Source organism: Sminthopsis crassicaudata, chromosome 3 (genome assembly GCF_048593235.1).
Source record: "Sminthopsis crassicaudata isolate SCR6 chromosome 3, ASM4859323v1, whole genome shotgun sequence".
Classification (NCBI taxonomy): domain Eukaryota; kingdom Metazoa; phylum Chordata; class Mammalia; order Dasyuromorphia; family Dasyuridae; genus Sminthopsis; species Sminthopsis crassicaudata.
The window spans coordinates 478305395-478325258 of NC_133619.1; the positions used below are offsets into that span (position 1 = coordinate 478305395).

Genomic DNA, 19864 nt, shown 5'->3' on the forward strand with positions numbered 1-19864 from the left:
GACCACATGATAAATCATTCTTAATTATTGATGCATCCCACCCCCATTTCCTCTTGCCTTTCCCATACCATGTGCAGCTGGGCTATTTCACACAATGACCTCATCAGCTCTCACTGACTGAGCTTAGGGTTAGTCTGGACAGTAAGTGGATGTTCATCCTTTAAGAAAAAATATCCAGAGACTCTTGTAAAATTAAAAGTCAAAGTTATTAGTATTAACATAATTATGGATTTAAGGGGATAATTTATTTCCTTCTGAATCAATAAATATTTAAAAAAAAAAAAGTATCCCCAATATTGCCTAAAGGCAACCAGGCAACACTGGATAGAATTCTGGGCTTGGAGTGAGCTCAAATCTGATATCAGACACTTATGTGTCCCTGGCAGGTCACTTAATCCCTGTCTGTCTCAGTTTTCTCAACTGTAAAATCAGGATGGTAATGACAATAATAATAATGATATGGAGATAATAATAATAATAGGCCTACCTCCCAGAGTTGTGAGGTTCAAATGGTTCATATTTGCCAAGTGCTTAATACAGTGTCTGGCATATAATAGGAACTTTATAAATGCTTGTTTCCTTTTTTCCTGGTAATGGCTTTATAGAGAGAGTTGTAGATAACAGCCAGGTGGTTCAATGTATTGAGAATTCCAGGTCTGGAGTAAGAAAGACTCATTTTCCAAAGTTCAAATCCTACCTCAAACATTTACAAGTTGTGTGACCCTAAGCAAATCACTTAACCCTCTTTGACTCAGTTTCCTGCTCTGTAAAATTAGCTGGGAAAAATAAATGGCAAAGTACTCTAGGATCTTTGCCAAGAAAACCCCAAGTGGGGTCATGCAGAATCTGAAATGACTGAACAAATAGAGACAGAAAGAGAAAGGGAAGTGAAGAGAGAAATAGAGAATAAATATACAAATGTATAGTACCTGTATCAATAATCCCTTCTCCCCTCTCACTTTTAAAGTTTCCATATCCGTGGCACTTGAATTCTTTAAAGAATCCAAATCTTCTTAAATAATTTTTCTTTGGAGTTTTTTTTCTTTGATTATTTTAAAATTACATATTCAAACTATACACACGCACACACACACACACACACACACACACACACACACACACACACACACACACTTTTTAAAGGCCTGATTTAGTCCTACTGAAAGGAATTTTGCCTGAGTAAGGACTATGGAATTAGACTTTTGAGGTCAGATTCCCATCCTGGGGAATGCAATGAGAGAGTTCCCACAATCCGAGTGGACTGCTCCCAGAGCATTCCATAGAAAGAGTGTCTGGAGGGTTTTGTCTATAGACAATCCTGTGTATCCAGATATTATCAGTATTTCCACCCTCCCAGGGCCACCATGCTCTGTAGAGCCTATCCCCATTAAGCCACGTGGAACCCATTTGCAGCATAAACAAGGATGTGTGTGTGTATAAATACTACAAGTCAGTAAAGGACTTTGTATTGTGTAGGAGGAAGCTCCAGCTTGTATTAACTTAGAATTCAGAGTACATTTATCATGAATGTTTTTGAGGGAGAGGATCATTTCATTGTATTTTTAAAGAAGGCTTCTATATTCATGTTATGAGAAGTGTCTCACATGATTTGACTTGAGACTAGATTTATCATCAGAGGTGGATTCAAATTCTGACTTGGCTACTTATAAATGTAGTGATCTTGGGAAAATAACTTCTGCTCTCTGTGTCTCAGAAAGGCTCATTTGTAAAATGAAGGAGTTGACATAAAGGATCTCTAAGATCCTTTCTAACCCTTTAAATCAATGAAGTCAGTTTCCACTACATTTTCTGCTTAGTTATCAAAATCTGGTATGAACAGAGATTATTGCATAAACTCTTATAATGTATAGATATGTCAGTCAAGAGCTAAGTGGTACAGTGGATAGAGCACTGAGTTTAAAGTCAGAAAGACCTGAGTTCAAATTCAACCTCAGATCACACTAATTGTGTGACCTGGAAAAGTCACTTAACCCTATTTGCCTCAGTTTCCTCCTCGGTAAAAAGAGCTAGGGAAGGAAATGGTAAAACCACTCCAGTATCCTTGCCAAGAAAACCCCAACTGGGGATCACAAAGAGTTGGATATGATTAAAATGGCTGAAAGCAACAATAAATTCTTATCCAGTGGAATGATTCCAGGTGGTATTATTGGAGTTTGCTAATATCCTTTGCTTGATTTTTGTGTTAGGAGAGACCTTAGTGGGGGAGAGATTGTATGGTAGGGGAAATTGCTTTCTGTGGTTTGGTCAATAACCTAAATTCTCATAATTGTGAAAACAAAATTTAAGTTTAAAGAATAAAAGAACTTAATATGAATGTAATCCTGGCCTGAGTGAATTAGCAACTCAGCATGAGTCATTTGTCCCCTTTTAAGTAGGATTAAGAGAGAAAAAAATTTTGTGAGTTCCAGGGAAATTTGTACCTTGGGCAGACTAGATATGGCAGTCACTGTTCTGGTCTACCAGAGAATTCCTTGAAACCGTCCAAATTGTCTTCTCCTCCTCTCAGAGGCACCACTTGGACACTTGGGACTCTTTCTTTCTTGTCTAAAAGTGTCAGTGCTGAGCTTTTGATCTCTAAAACCCTTATGGGAAATTAAGCCACTGGGAGTGGGCCAACCTCATCTTCTCACCCCAAAACAAACCCATTAGAATCTTAATACTAAGGTCAGATCAGGAGAATGGAGAGAGGGGAACTTGGATTATGTACAGTTCTTCTTGGTTAGTACAAAAAAAAAAAAAAGTCCTTTGGCTTTATTTAATTTTTTTAAAAATTTTCTGCTTTGAAGAATTTTGTAAGCCCCAAAGGAACCCTTTTAAGTAATTTTTCCCCCTTTTCTTTAGAATTTTCTCTGAGGGCCATAAGGGAAAACTAATATTTTCCAGATTTGATACTTTAATGGGCTTTTGTTCCTGTCTAATTTTTTCCATTTTTAATTTCTCCATTGATTTTTAATTAGTTGTCTCTGGGATCAGAAAGTTTTTTAACCCGTCAAAACTTCTGTGGACTATTTTAATTTATTTATAAGTTAACTTAAAATAATAGTATATTATAATAGAAGTATGTCTACTAAGTCACACTTATTTCTTATCTGAGAGAGATGTAGCCTCAGAGGAATGGTCCTTGGAGCATGGGGCATAGTGAAAAGCCAAGGAAATTTTATTTTTATTTGTGTTTTTTAAAGGGGAGGAGAGGGTATCTTGTTTTTGTTTTGTTTTGTGAGGCAGTTGGGGTTAGGTGACTTTCCCAGGATCACACAGCTAGTGTGTCTAAGGCTGAACCTGGGGTCTGACTCCACCATGGATGCTTTCTCCCCAGAGTCACCAAGCTGCCCCTACATTTGATTTTGAAAGATAATTTCAGCAGATTTGAATTTAAAAATGCCTGCTATCTAGGGGAGGGGGTAGAGGGAAGAAGGGGAAAAATTCGGAACAAAAAGGAATACAAGGGATAATGTTGTAAAAAATTACTTATGCATATGTACTGTCAAAAAATGTTATAATTATAAAATTAATAAAAAATAAATTTAAAAAAAACCCTGCTTCATGACCCCCAACATGTTTTTATTTCTAGGAACCTCAGATAAATCCAACCTGGAGCTGATCACTCTGACATGTACGTGTGTGGCTGCAACACTATTCTGGCTCTTGTTGACTCTTTTTATCCGAAAACTGAAAAGGGTAAGAACGGTTCCCATGAATCCTGTGCTTCCATTCATAAAACTTGACTTGGAGAGGGTCATGATATGGGAATTCTAATTCTAAATCACCTTCCCAGGTATTCAAAAAATGTTGTTCCTAACTTAGTGGTGCAGTGGATAGTGCACTGGGCTTGGAATCAGGAAGACCTGAGTTCAAATTCAGCCTTACACACTAGCCCTCTGACCCTGAGCAAGTCAACTTCAGTTTGCCTCAGTTTTTTCAACTATCAAGTTGGGATAATAACATCTACCTTGCAGGGTCATTATGAGAATCAAATGAGGTAAAAATTGTAAGAACTTTTTACTCTGCCTGGCACATAGGAAGCACCATATAAATCAGAGGTCCTCAAACTTTTTAAATAGGGGGGCCAGTTCACTGTCTTTCAGACTGTTGGAGGGCCGGATTATAGTAAAAACAAACTCACACTCTGTCTCTGCCCCTCAGCCCATTTGCCATAACCCAGTGGGCCGCATAAAAGCCCTCAGTGGCCTGCATCTAGCCTCTGGGCTGAACTTTGAGAACCCATGATATAAATGTTGACTATTACTTTTGTTCTAGCTACAAACGTATCCTTTATCAGATGAAAACCATAAAGGGATAAATCTTTTAGAGGGGCAGAAGGGATTTTTTTTTTCTTGGCCCTGATAATTTCTCAAAAACAAACAACAGCTAGAGATTTTAATTTTGAGTTTGGCCAAGTTGCCTTATTTTCTAACTCTCTTTTCTGGCTGAAAAAAAAAAAAAAGTTAAGTTTAAAAAACCCCACAAAATCCTGAATTTTCTACAGATTTCGAGAACCACATGACTACGAGAAAGGAACTTTTAGATAACTTTATAAGGAGGCATCTCTTTTCACTTGGATATCCTCATTTTCTTTCTCACAGATAAGATCTTGGAGAGCAGGATCTATTTCATCTTTACCTTGTGTCCCCTGAAATTAGATCCATTCCTTCATCCATATATATTCAATGACTATAAGCTCTTATTATGTACAGGCTAATGTATTATGCACTATGTCAGGTCAATAAACATTTATCAAGTTCCTACTGTGTACCAGTGCTGGGAACACAAAAAGAGGCAAAAAATAACAAAATGAAAATGAACAACTCCCAAAGGTCTTTGCTCTTAAGGAGTTAACTGTCTAAGAGAGAGACAACATGCCAACAAGATATATGGAGAGAATATATTGGTGACAATCTCAGAGGGAAGGCATTAAGATGAAGAATATGGTCAAAGGCTTCATGCAAAAGATGAGACTATAATTAAGACTTGAAAGAAACCAGAGGTCAGAATGAGGAGGGAGAGAGTTCCTGGCATGGGAGATAGTCAATGAAAACGTCTGGAGTCCAGAGATGGAGTATCTTTTGTACGGAATAGCACAGTGTCCTGACTCTAGGAGAGCTTGTAATCTAATAAGAGAACTAAGATGTGTGCAGAAATAACTATAATTCAAAGCAGTTAAGTGGTACAATAGAAAAAGAATTTGTTTTGTAGTTACAGGAACTAGGTTTATACTCTGTCTCTACCCTGCATGACTGTAAGCAAAGAATCTCAGAGGCACTTTATCAACAGCTATAAAATGAGAGGAGTCTTAAGATCCCTTCCAGCTTCTGACCATTTAATCCTAAAATTTTAAGAATCCTAAGAGATTCTATGCTACGTGTGAATGGTGTCATTCCACTTCTGGAAAATAATGCCAAGTTAGAAATGTTGAATGGCTCTCCATTGCCTATATCATAACACAATTCAGATTCCTTAGTCTGGCTTTCAAAGACTTCAATAATTTAGTCCCATTTAGGCTTCCAATTCTAATTTCCCAACCCCATAAATTAAAGCTTCCTTGATAATAATTCTCATTTATGCAACATCTCATGAATATGTCTTATTTATTCACCTTACTGAGCCCTTGGTCATATTGTGATCTCTGCCTAAAATCTCTTTTTTTTCCCCCACTTCATTCTAACAAAATTCATTGATCTTCCATGGGTTATTCTATCCCCAAAAAATAACTTCTTGATTCTATAATGCTACACTTAGAAGCCCTCCCTCCCTCCATGCTTAGGTTCACTTATCTGAATTAAGATACTCTTTAGTCTTTGTTCTGAGATAAATAAAAACCTACAAAAGTTTTGCCAACAAGATTATAATCACCTCAGTAATTGGTTAAGAAGACAAATGGTTATTATTCATCAGTCTCATCCATCAAAAGAGATTACAACCACAATTTGTTCTTATTGACTATTGATATTTTCTGTGACCAAAAAAACCTTTAGCTGGGATAATGACAAATATAAACCTCAAATTACACTATTTTAGTGGCTCTCTTTAAGATTCCCAAATTTGTTATGAAAATTGAGGGAGGGAGGAGAAAGCCAATAGCTTGGAAAGTGAAGTGCAGAAACTGACTGAAGAAAACAATTCCTTAAAAAATAAATTTGGTGAAATGAAAAAAGAAAACAACTCCTTAAAAAGCACAATTGTCAAAATGGAAAAAAGATCCACTGAACAAAACAATCCCCTAAAAGTACAATTGGCCAAATATAAAAGGAGGTTAAAAAAACAAAAGCTAACTGAACAAAATAATTTACTAAAAATTAGAATTGGACAAATGGAAGTGAATGAAAAATAGATTCAGAAAAGATAGCCTAAGAATTATTGAACTACATGAAAGCCATGATGAAAACAACAGCCTAGACAACATCTCTCAAGAAAGCATCAAGGAAAACAGTCTTGATATCCTAAAATCAGAAGGTAAAATAATCCTTTAAGATTTCTAAATGTGGAAACCACCTTATCTGGTAGGAACATATCAAATATTTAGAAGATTATTAAGTGAAAAAAAATTGAATATTTTCAGTGTTTCCTCTGATTTACTTTAGGTATTTATGGATCACAAATAAAAAAATTCTTCCATTCTAGTACTTCAGATACAATAAAGTGCTTTCTAAAGACATTAAAAAGGCAGCTAGCCTGGAGTCAGGAAGACCAGAATTCAAACCTAGTCTCAGATACTTGCTAGTTGTGTGACTGTGGGCAAGTCAAACTAGTTTGCCTCAGTTCCCTCATCTGTAAAATTTCCTGGAGGACATGGCAAACCACTCCATTATCTTTGCCAAGAAAACCTCAAATAGGGTCACAAAGAGTCCAACACATCAGAAATGACTTAATATGAGCACCGCCAACAAAAAACAAAAACATTAAATCCATGTGGTGCTAGCAAATATTTAAAACAGATTCTCTGGGGGGGAGGAAAAAGGGCACACCCAGAATGCTTTTTTTTTTTTTTTTTTTTTTTAAAGATAGCTAGATATCTCAGTGGATAGAGCACTGGGCCTGAAGGCAAGAAGATTGGAGTTCAAATCTGACCTCAGACATTTATTAGCAAAATAAATGAGTCAATTAAACTGTTTGCCACTGGAGAAGGAAATGGCAAATCACCCAGTGTTCTTACCAAGAAAATCCCATAGACAATATTGTCATGCTATAGTTCACAGGATCATGAAGTGCTGAACATGACTGAGCAATAAAAAGCTACAAAGGGGAGAAAACTCTTGGTTACCTTCTTCTGTTAGAGGGTGATCTCTAGCTTTATTCATTAAATAAACATTTGCTAAGTGCTTACTGTGTAAGGTCTACTGCCAAGATATCCTTAAAGAAGTGTACATCCTATTAGGTGGAGGGTGGAAAGGGACTAGAACTAAGGAAACTCATGAATGACCAAGAAGAATGCGAGCTAGGACAAGGGAAGTGGTTTTGTCCATGAAGAGAACAAAACAAATAACAAGAAATGTCAAGGAAGCATATTTGACAAATCTTACAACTTATTGGATGGGATTAGGAAGGGAAAATAATTGAGGATGATTCCTAAAGGAAACCCAGGATGTTTGCTCTTAAGACCCATGGTATTCTTAGTTCTTCAGTGTGGGTCAGAAAATTTTACTCAAAGTTGTTAGCTATATTTTGACATTGAAAGGTTTAGCCAAAGAGGTTGTTCCAGTTGTTTTGACATTAAAAATATGGCACCTCTGTAAATGAATTCACACTCTCTCACATTGGGACACACATATCTGGAAGGTTGTACTCTCCCAGACCAACATTGATGGAAAATGCATTTTGTGGCACATGTTCCATATCTTTCTCCAATGAAAAAAACTGAAAAAACTTCTTTGCCTTAAGCTATTTGTCACCCATATTAAGGATAACTTTTGTGAGAAGTGGAATGATTGCAAGTGATGGATGAGGTGAGCTGTGAAAGCCCAAGGCAGGGTGAGTATGGACTGAAGAATGTGGATGGGTGTGAGATTTTATTCCTGCAGTACTTTTCTTTACCAGGGTTCTGGCACTGTTTAAGAAAACAGTAAAGAAAAGGTTCCCTATGTTTGTGGAAATAAAATTTACTTCAAAAAATAATGAAAGTAAAGTTTACATGATTTCTGAGTAACGACCATCAAATTATACCCAATATGGGCACAGATGTTTCCTTTTTGGTCAGTGGAAAAGTTCATCCATAAAGGTATAGTCATCAGTTCTCAAGGTCAGGGATATATAATTAATAGTCACAGAGAATATGCCACTTAGAGAAGGACTTAATAATGCGACAGAGTGCAAAGATATATATAATTAAAAATAAAATGCATTTTCTAGAATTTGTGTAATAAGATAAAACAAAAACATGAAAAAAAAAACATTCTCCTTGATCTTTCTATATACCATCAAGAGATAATCTAGTGGCACAGTTGGATAGAGCACCAGCCTTGAATTCAGGAGGGCCCGAGTTCAAATGTGGTCTCAGACACTTAACACTTCCTAGCTGTGTGACCCTGGGCAAGTCACTTAACCCCAGCCTCAGGGGGGAAAAAAAAAAAAAAAAAGAGATAATCTACTATTCTGAATGGGCATGTGGATATGTTTGTGTCGGTATTTTACTAGCTTGTCAAATCTTACCATTTCTACCTCTAAAATATTTGTATACACAGTTACCACCTTACTTTAAGCCCATTCATCTCTTTTCAAATATTGCAACAGATTCAAAATTGGTATCCTGGCCTTGAGTCTTTACTCCATCTCTTTTAGTCCATGTTCCCCACAGCTGCCAAAGTGGTCTTTCTTAAGCGTAGACCTGACTATCATTTTCCTACTCAATAAATTCTAGTAATTACCAATTGACTCTGAGATAAAATGTCAGCCTGTTGCTAGGCTTTTAAAGCCCTTCACAACTTGGCTCCAACCTCATTATACATCTTTTCTGCAACTTTCTGAACTCTATGATCCAGCCAAATTGGCCTTTGTCTCTTTTTCTCATATGTGAAACTCTCCTGTCCCTGTACCTTCTTTAAAAAAAAAAAAAAAAAAAAAAAAAAGAGGCAATTGGAGTTAAATGACTTGTCCAGGGTCACACAGCTAGCAAGTATTCGAAGTCACATTTGAATTCAGGGCCTCCTGACTCCAGGAATGCTCGTTTATACCTTTTTATTAGCTGTCTACCATACCTAAAATCCATTCCCTTTTTACCTCCACTTTGTAGAATGTCTCCTTTCTTTCAAGATGCAGCTCACACACCTTTTGTATGTACACTTTTGGTATAAGCCATTTCTGATTCCCCAACTTCTAAAGCCCTCCCTAACTACCTTATATTTATTTTATATTCATTCTGTAAATAACAAACAAACAACTATAGATAGATCTATCATGGCTATCAGTGAAATGAAAGCTCCTTGAGAACAGTCAATGCCTAGCACATAGTTGGAGCCTAATAAGTGCTTGTTAATTTGACAAAATTCAAATTTCATTTACATATAAAAAATTAGCTTGCATTCCTCACAAAAGGGAGATTTTCTGTTTCTCAGCTCCTCTGATAGCTGTACCGGAAAATTATTGTGACTTCTGCATGAAAAATATGCTGGTCACTGAATCAGATTTTGAACCTTTACAGCAATTCTCTTACTACATATTTGACCTTTCTTGTGAATGCAGAAAAGAAACAAACATCAACAATGAAGCCCCATCTGTTCTATATATTCTTGCTGTACATAATTATTCTATGAAGCTATTTTTAGCCATTGTTTGGAATTACTTTTGTGAAAATGCTTTTCTTTCCTTTTTTTTTTTTTTTGAGTCCCTCACATGGTAATTATTTGCAGAAAGCATGCATATGGATATCATTGAAAAATCTTCCTGCATTTGTACCCAAAATGTAGGATGTCTGTAGAAATATGACGGAGCTAAAGAAGGGACTCTTTATTAGGGACTGCCACGTGGTGTCGTATGAGCTTACATGTATGTATGAAGAAGTGCTTTCTGTAGCCAGTCACATTCAATTAAGACCAAACTGAGTGACCCAAACCAACAGATGTTGCCAAACATTGTTTTCTAGTGGATATTCAGAGTCCTTTTTAAAAATGACATCTTTTTTCTTGGTGATGATTTGGACATGTCCTCTTTTTTCCAGACTTCTTCTGAAATAAAGACAGATTACCTATCAATTATAATGGATCCAGATGAAGTTCCTCTGGATGAGCAATGTGACCGTCTACCCTATGATGCCAGCAAGTGGGAATTTGCCCGAGAAAGACTTAAGCTGGGTAATATAGCTATTAAATGACATATACTCAGTAGGTATCTCACATTGGGTGTGGGGATTAAAGGAAGCATATATGTATGAGAGAGAGAGGAAAAAAAGAAGAAATAGTGAGAGAGAAAGAGAGAGAGAGAGAGAGAGAGAGAGAGAGAGAGAGAGAGAGAGAGAGAGAGAAGAGACATAAAGAAGAGACACAAGGAAAGAGGAGACAGAGACAGTGAAAGATTGACATAGAAGAAAGAAGAAACAGAGAGGACAAAGAGGAAGGAGAAAGAGACAGAGAAAGAAAGAGATAAATTAGAGAGAGGTGACTTAGAGAGAACAAGACAGAGATAAAGAAATAGTAAGAGAAATAGAGAAAGTCAGAGACTGACAGTCAGAGGCAGAGACAGGGAGAGACAGAGACTGATAGCGAAAAGCACACACACACACACACACACACACACACACACACACACACACACAGTTGAGACAGAGACAGAGATTGACAGAGAAGAGACAGAGCCAGATATACAGAATTACAACTCATCAGTAGCATACTTTAGAGAAAACTTTTACTGGAAGGTAGAGATGAAATTTCACATTTCATTTGAAAAGAATCCTTCTCTCCAATAGATATGAAATTGGAAATTTCTCCATCATGATGTACAAATTACCTTGAATTTCCTTGAGTTTTAGCAATGCACAAACCAAAGGGGGACAAATGTCCTAGGTGAATGGGAGGGGTCATTTAAGTTTAGTTTCTGATTAGGGATGGGCTGTTGTTTTCCAGGGAATTTAGATGCTGTAAACATGTAGTGAATGTGCTTTCTTTTGGCTTACCAGTACCTCCTGTTCAGACGTCATAGTGCAAATTAAACCCCAGTCTGCCCAGCCTGAAATGCAAGAAAACAATTGGAGCCTTAATTACTCCTGCCCAAAATATTTTGGTAGTGGCCTCTGAAAGTTTTCCACTTGCTCCTGCATGAATGCCAGAATCATTAGTTGATAGAATAGGAAAACACATTGTGGATCTTACATTCTTGGAGCTTGTCATACATTGCCTGAAAGGAAAGAGATTTCTCCATGTGAAGAGTACCTGCGGATTTCACTGGTTGTGAGAAGTTTTATTAGTAGTGGAAAGAGGTGGGGGGAAAGAAAGAGGGACAAATTAAACCTTTGCTTGTTGGAATCCAAACTCCTCAGCTTGCATTACTCCTTGCCCGATCAAAAACTGATCCTGAGTTTATGTTCTATTTGGCATGGGAAGAAAACTGGAAATTAGTGAGAAGCAGAGAACAAGCAGAACGATAGAAAAAAACTGCTGACAGATGAGAAAAGGACTAAATTTGGAGAAGTTAGAGGCAGGTGGCACACTGGATGAGTTCCTTATGCAAGTCTAAGTGACATGGCACTTAGCCCAGCCCCTCCATGACCTTGGCAATGAACAAGGGATGATTTTCCCACAATCATGAGCCATTCTTATGCTCGGTTATATTAGTCACAATTAAATATGATTTCTTTCAATATAAGATATATGTGCCTATCTATCACAAAGTTCTTCTTTTTTTGGCTCTGCATAGCAATCTCCTTAAAGGAAATGTTTATAATTCTACCAGAATTCCTTGAGTGATCCTGATGGAATAGTAGGCCACCAGGTTCACTGTGCAGGGAAACTTTCTCATCACCCTTTTCCCTCTTGGAGTTGCCAGATGTCAGAGTTTGATTGATGTCAGCATGAGACTCTGGGACATGCTTCAGGTGGATGACGTCTCACTATATCTTAAGTCTGGGAACTTTCTCCTGATATTCAGGGAGGAGGGAACAGAGAAGTGATTCCATAATTAACACAAGACCAAGAAGACCCAGAGTCATTTTTTTTAAATCATGTAACCTTGGTCTAGTTGGAGGGGGAAAAAACCAAGATTATATATTACATATAAGGATTTTGTTGTTATTTGATCATTTTTCATATTTCTCTGCCTTTTTGTTACCCTGTTTAGGGTTTTCTCGGCAAAGATGCTGGAGGAATTTGCCTTTTCATTCTGCAAAGTCATTTTTAGAGATGAAGAAACTGAGGCAGAGTTAAGTTACTTGCTAAGGATCACACAGCTAGTAGTCTGATACCAGATTTGAATGCAAGAAAATTAATCTTCCTCATTTCAGGCCCAGCGCTCTGTCCATTGCACCATCTAATTGCACTCCCCCCCATGTGAAGATATTGAGGTCCCAAGATTTGCTTAACAAGATTTGCCCCACACAGATAGTGATTATCAGTCTCAATTTGAACCAAGATGCTTTGTCCCCTGATGGAATATACTGTGTAGTATGCCAGGGCTTGAAGTATTGAGAAATCTAATGACTCTGCAGCCTGCTCCATCTCTTCTGTGATCACATGCTACTCAACACTTTTATGCCAAAGTTCTTGTGATTATTATTGTTATGAGAATAATAGTATTTGGAATTTATGACTCCAGTTAAGAGCAGGGGATCTTAATTTCCTTTTTTGTGTGATGAACTCTTTTGGCAGTCTGGTAAAATCTCTGGAAACAATTCTCAGAATCATGTTTTAAAATTCAAAATATAAAATACACAGAATTTCAGAGGGTACCAATTATATTGACATATAGATGTCACAATACTTTTTAATTCATTGACCTCAGGTTAGAAGCTCTGCGCAAGAAGGATAGACTTGAGATCTGAATCTCCGTATTATTTGCTGCTAGCAATGAAATCCCTGGAATTCATGAAAATATGCTTTAAACAGTTTTGTTAATTCTCCATTGAGACCTATTAGGGAATTTGTCACAAAAAAAATTTATCACAGATGAAAATGAGGAAAATGTTTAACAACTTCCTTCTATTAAAAAAGCATTTCAAGCAGGAATAGTCCAAAATAGAAGACAACTCAGGGTGTCTGGAATTTGTCAAGTGAGCTAACTATTCCTGGATCTCTGTGGTTCATGTGTTAACACTGAGTTGGGGCACAGTCTGGAAGGGGGCAGGATGGGGAAATTGTAGTGAGCAGCCCCTTCAGCGTCCTGTGAGCCCCAGCAAGTCAGGGAAAGTCTGGGAGGAGATTCCAACATCCTGGCATTGTATATAATGATCCAGCACATTCCTAAGCAAACTAGTGGCATTCCAGGCAAAAAAATTAAGGGCAATTTCCGGGGAAGAGAAGCAAAGGATCAACAGAATTCAATTCCAGCATGACTGGGCCTCCACAAAAAGAGGGAATTTAGATCTTTGGGAAAGGTGCCAGTGCATCAACTTATTCAAGGGAATATCATAGCTTCATGCTGTTTTATGAGGCGGCAGTCTGCTTTCCAAATGAACAATTGAGGAGGCTGAAATGAGTCAACTAACTAATTCTATTGTGGGAACTGGGTTATTCTGATAGAAGCTAAAGTCTCCAAACACTTGTTTAAACTGAGTGCATTGTAATGACTGAAAAGAGAATGCATGGAGGCTATAAGTGTGGAAAGAAGGACCCCAAGGAGTCTAGGGGTAAGGGGCCAAAGATTGAGATGGATACTTTTGATATTTCCCAACTTCATACCATGCTTTGTTCATGCTCCTCTGCAGACAGGAAAACAGAATTCTAGGAAGAAGAGCTTTTTTGCCTTTGAACAGAGCTGTGCCCTCACCATAACAAGAACATGTTATATTGACACTTTGAAGATATTTTGATTTATTTCATCTATGTGAATGTGACTTCCCCCACAGCAAATTGAACACCTCCATGATTTCTCTATTCATTCAACAAGGATTTATCAAGCACATTGTCATTGTTTATAGTTGTACAGTCATTTCTCAGTGGTGTCTAATGCCCCAATTTGGGTTTTTGGTATAAGGGATTTTTTTTGGCAAGGATATTAGAGTGCTTTGCCATTTCCTCCTCTAGATCATTTTACAGATAAGAAAACTGAGGCAAATAGAGAGTTAGGTGACTTGCTTAGGGTCATGCAGGTAGTAAGTGTCTGAGGCCAGAACTGAACTCATGAAGGTGAGTCTTCCTGACTCGAAGCCTCATGGTCATATCTACCCATCCTTTAGTTATATCAAATAACTGGAGAATGGTTCAGAGAGAGTAGAGACTAGGGGCAGAGAGACTAGTTAGGAGGCCATTACTATCATCAAATCATCAATAGCCAAAAGAGGAGCTGATGATGGTAGTCTGAACTGCATGGCAATCATGAGAATGGTGAGGGGAAAGCTGCAAGGACTGTTATGGAGGGAGAATAAAGAAGACAAGGCATCCTTTATGAGCTGCTATAGTTGAAAATGTCAGCAGCTTCTGGTGACCATTCTTTTACTAATGGGCTTTCTTAAAGCCTAGTAAGGCAGGTCCCTAGACAACAGACACATACTTTTTCTTTAGTCCCATCATTAGTGACTATCACATATAGAATGCTTTAAGGTTTGAAAGGCACACATACACATATGTGAATATAAAAAATAGTAAATATAAGTGTGTATATATATATATATTTATATACACAGTATATATACTTATATGTATTTGTATATATATGTATATTTATGTGCATATATATTCATATATATACATACACATATACAAATCTATTTTTATACATATAAATATATGTGTGTGTGATTCTCACAACTTCATAAGTAGGTACTGTTGTGATCTACATTTTACAGCTGAGAAAATAGAAGCTAAGAGGTTAAATGACCCATTATGACCACGTAAATATATTTGAGACAAGATTTGAACAACTTATCTTGACTCCCAGTCTGGCATTCTCTCCAATGCCCTGAATGGAAGCCTTTCCAATTCTGTGCTAAGATCTACCACAGAGGTTATATCAGTGAAGGTCAATCTTTGCAACAAAAAGATATCAGAGTGGGAATTAGTAGGAGAACACAACCTAACAACAAAGAAAATCCTCAGTTCAATGAACCATTTCTTACAAATCTGAGAGATTGTTTTCCCACTGTCTCATGCTCTTTCTAATCTAGTCTTTCTAGAGTCTAAGTCCAAGTTTTTTTTAAGATTAAAGGCATTTTGATCCTCTTCTGACCCATCTTTGAACATTTTTACATGCATAAGGAAAAATGCTATGCATCCTCTGTATGTTTCATATTCTGAAAGCACTGCTTATTTTCATACTTATAAAACTTCATTAGTAAGGAAGAAAAGATCATCAATCAGAAATCTATTGTGTTTTGACTGGTATTTTAACCTCTCACTTGGTATTTTTCCCTGGGGAATAAAATGTACTTCCATAATGATTTCTGCCTTAGATAATTTGCAGCTGAAGATGCCAAATAAAGGAGGAGGAGTGTGAGATACATTGAAAGCAAGAAAGTTTCTAACATAATAAAAGAGAAGAAAAATTAACTTCAAACAGAAACTTAGAAAAACTTATGTTCTTTGAAGGAAAGGACAGGAGTGTGAGGAAGGAAGGAAGGTTAATTAGCTAAAGCAGAATAGAAGCAGACTATTAGGGGAGGCTGGTGGGAGAGTCTGGGTAACCAATTAATACTGTCTTGCCAGGATTCACTCTGAGAATGTAGCCATTTCCAGAAGAGTGACATGAACTCCCAAGAGACCTCAAAAAGCACAATTTGTTCAAGTGGAGACTGTTGTAATTTTCACTCATCTTTCCATACTTCAGAGCACATATCTCTTCTGAATTCTCTTTTATTTGTTTTCTGATGGTGGGATGGGTGCAAATGAGAACTAATGCAAAGAGATGAAATGATTTCTGAATACATTCCTAGGAAGCTTGGATGCTTGGGACAATGCATCATCCAGCATGACCTGCGCCTTGCTTTCCTTGACTACCAGGGGCTCCTTAATGTTGTTATGTAGAAAAGCTGCCATCTTAACGTGTTTGTTGATAGAGATATCCTATGTGATTCCCCATTAAGAGCCAAGTTTTAATGGGCTTACATTTGGAACCTAAATTTTTAATAGATTCACATTTAGAATCCTAAGTTTATACAATCATATGAAAAAAGGTTAGAGAGCCTAGAAATATTTAATTCAAAGAGAAAACTGAATAGTAACTTAACTTTAATTCTCCAGTCTGGGGAGCCTTCTTAAATGAACATAATGACCACCTTGTTCCTTATTCCTTCCTCTTTAGTGAGGAAAGAATACAAAGAAATTACCATTAGCTTCAGCAAGAGTAAATTAAGTTAGATAGATATAAGGAAGGACCTTCTAGTTTTGGGGTTTATTAAATAATAGAATAAGTTTATCAAAAGAGATTATAAAATTTATGGAAAAGTTTGTCAAAAAAGGATCTTAAATGGAACTTTCCTATAACAGATCACTTCTGATGGTCCTTTTTCACCCATAAATCTTTAATGAGGGTCAGGGGGATTTATTAGAAGCCATGTGAATATAGAATTGACTAGGAAAGGAAGAGGCAGCCAGAAATGTGCTAACTATAACTTATCCTTTGGGACCACTCTACTAGGTTCCACTCAAAACCATTCTATCTCAGTGATATGCAGGGAAGTAGAAGATAATTTCTGTAGTTCTGGATGGATCTAGGAAGAGGCACTTTTCTGGTAAATGGACTTCACTCTGTTGACTTGTCACACAGTTCAGTAGTTTGTTTTCATTGCAGGAAAATCACTTGGACGTGGAGCTTTTGGAAAAGTGGTCCAAGCAGCTGCATTTGGCATTAAGAAATCGCCCACGTGCCGGACAGTGGCTGTGAAAATGCTGAAAGGTATGTGCGTGTATGTGTGCGTGCATGCATGCATGTATGTGGATTCTGGAGATAAAGCCATTACTCTGTCTCCAGATAGTGTTCCCTAGGTGTTGATCAGGGTTGGGTAAAGTCTTGTTTATTTCTCAAGTATAGTATACATTTCCTTATGTTTTCTTCTCAAAATCCCATCCCTTATCATCTCTCATACTACACTGGATTTATCCACAAAATAATCCAACACCAGACACTCGGGAAATAGACTTTAAGGTCTCAAAGGGCCTGTCCCTCTCTTACGTCAAAGATAATGAAACACTGAAGATTCCAGCCCATTATAAGTCAGGGTTGAGATATTTGGGATGAACTGTCATGGTGTTGTAATGGAAATTTAGCAGCTATTCTATACATCATAAATTCCAGGAGTTTAGTTGAAGTTTGACTTAATCATAAAGTGAAGCTAAGGAAGGTATGTGAGAAAAATGGAATTGATCAAATCTATAAACTGTTCTATATTCAAATGTAACACATGTTCTTTCATTTGGCAAAAAGTCTTCAATAATTTACTAGTGTTGAAAGATAATCACTGCTTTGTAAAGTCTTGGGAGATAAAACAGATCTCAGAATGATTTACAATCCCTTGTGCCTGACAGATTGAGCATAGAAATGAAAGCTCCCAAAAGCTCTCATGTTCTTTTAAGAACAGAAAACGTTTCATTTCCTCTTTCTCATCAGGATTTTCACATTATTTCCAATCTCAAACAAGCTTTCTTTAAGACCCCAGGATAAAAGGAAACAGTACTATTCAAACAAAATAAAACAAATAAACAAAACCTTGTAAGATCTGTTTTTAAAGCTGTAGGAATCTCCAGGATATTATCAAGGGAAGCTCACAAAGTTGTGTCATATGGCATAGGTGGGGGAAATATTTGAGGAAGATGAAGCTCCCAAAATTCTTTCTCACATTGATATTGTAATTTAAGAAGTTTTGGGCTTGATATATTTTTTTTTCCTGGGTAGACTCTTACTTCTTTGTTTGTTTATCTATTTATTTGTTCATTAATTCATCCATTCATTCCTTTGTTTACAAGCTGAATATCTCTACCCAGAGACCTGATATCACTATGTCTTTTCATGGAAGCTTTGACCTGCTCTGTTTCCCATCAGAGTCGATTTGATCTCTCCCTAAGAAGCCAGGAGTCCTTTCCCCATGTCATCTTTCTTGAGGGCTCACCACATTGGGGTGGAACTTAGTATAGACACCAGATTGGCTTAGCCCTTGCTAGCTCAGTAATTCTGAGCTCAATTGAGCCACTAAACTCAGCCTCTCAAGATCATGGGACAGCCTGAGGAGGTTCTGAGACAGTTTTATATAAGTCCCAATGATATTGTCTTGGATGGTGGGTCAGAGACAGAGTGTTCAGCAGCCTATCAGTAATATTTGCTCAGATATAAGCTAACTAAGGTTAATTGGGAATTTTTTCTGGTGGTTTATGGTATAAAAATTGTTTTGGGTACTTTTTTTTAGATTAAAAAAAATCAGATCCTCCTGGAAACTGCCTCCTAGGCTAACATCATGAAAATTTCCCTGGTCTGATGAAGCCATCTATTTCTTCCTTGCTTTTTATGAAATGATCCTCATTCCTTGGCCACAAGTCACCCATTTCCTCTCTGCCAATAATTTAGCCTGCTCTAGAGTACTCAGACCTAGCACTCATAGAATTCTAGACTTTCTTCTGAAGAAACTCAGACAATATACGATAGAGGAGGAAATAATTTATACAATGGTCATGAGGTCTCTGAGAATTTGGGATTCTAGGACTTGGCCATAATACTCTTCATATGCTATATTGGGAGCAGGTCATATATCTAAAAATTAATTATCACTGGGTGGGGAGTGTATATAGGGAATTGGAAAAAGAAATTTAGGAAAAAGGAATGCTTTTTAAAGCATTTAAATATTTATTAGATATGTAATCATAAGTGTAGTATTTTTATTTATCAAACTAAAGAAAGTAAAACTTAAATGAAGTTAACTTTTTAAAAAATTATTAACTATCCTTAAAAATACAAACCTAAAAATGAGATATAAAAAATCAGTTTTTTGAACCTTTATGTTATGCTTAGGTTTACACTATCTATACACACATACATGAAAAACTGGTACTAGGCTAACATTTATATAAAAGAGCTTATGTATTTCTAAAATGAAACATTTTCAATTCCTAGTTTTTTTTAAAAGACCCATAGAAATTAAAATAATATGTATAATAGGCCTAGGCAAGTCTCATAACCCTGCCTCTGTGTTCCTCATCTGTAAAATGAATTGGCTAAGGAAATGTCAAACCACTCCAGTGTCTTTGCCAAGAAAACCTGAAATGGGGTCATGAAGAATTGGACATGACTGAAAATGACTGAACCAAAAAAATAGATAGAAAGTGGATGTCACTCATATGTAAGAGCCCTCATCCTATTGCCCCTTTCCCATTGTGAACATGAATTCAAAGATATCTTAAAACCAGCCTCTTATAAAAATCCTAAAAATCTTGTTTTATTCAGATTTATCTTAGTCACTTTATCTGAGGTGACAGGCACAGGACAGAATGTCACCCCAAGTTAGAAGCCATCTAGTTTCTTTCTCAGCTCTTCTTTTATTATGAAAGCTTGAACAGATAGGATAATCTCTCTGGTTTTTGCTTTCCCTTACTGAAATGAGAGAAATAATTATCATTTTTATGATGTTCTGGGATATTGTTTCATTAACTTTCCTCCATTATGCAGAATCACTGAACATCCTCTGTGTTTTCTTTTCTCCACATATAGCATCCTTTTGATGTTCTGGGATATCCTGAGGGTTTAACTAATAAGCATTTATAAAGTGTGGGGGGGTCATATTTAAATG

General features: G+C 36.8%; 1 protein-coding gene across 1 annotated transcript in view; it reads left to right on the forward strand.

Annotated features, from left to right (window-relative positions):
• The window catches only part of FLT1 (fms related receptor tyrosine kinase 1), a 172356-nt gene that overhangs the window by 118987 nt on the left and 33505 nt on the right, over nucleotides 1–19864 (forward strand). The window contains exons 16-18 of the mRNA XM_074303574.1: nucleotides 3593–3699; nucleotides 10169–10301; nucleotides 16882–16986. Of these exons, the coding sequence (XP_074159675.1) occupies nucleotides 3593–3699; nucleotides 10169–10301; nucleotides 16882–16986 (345 nt within the window). The remainder of the gene's footprint in view (nucleotides 1–3592; nucleotides 3700–10168; nucleotides 10302–16881; nucleotides 16987–19864) is intronic.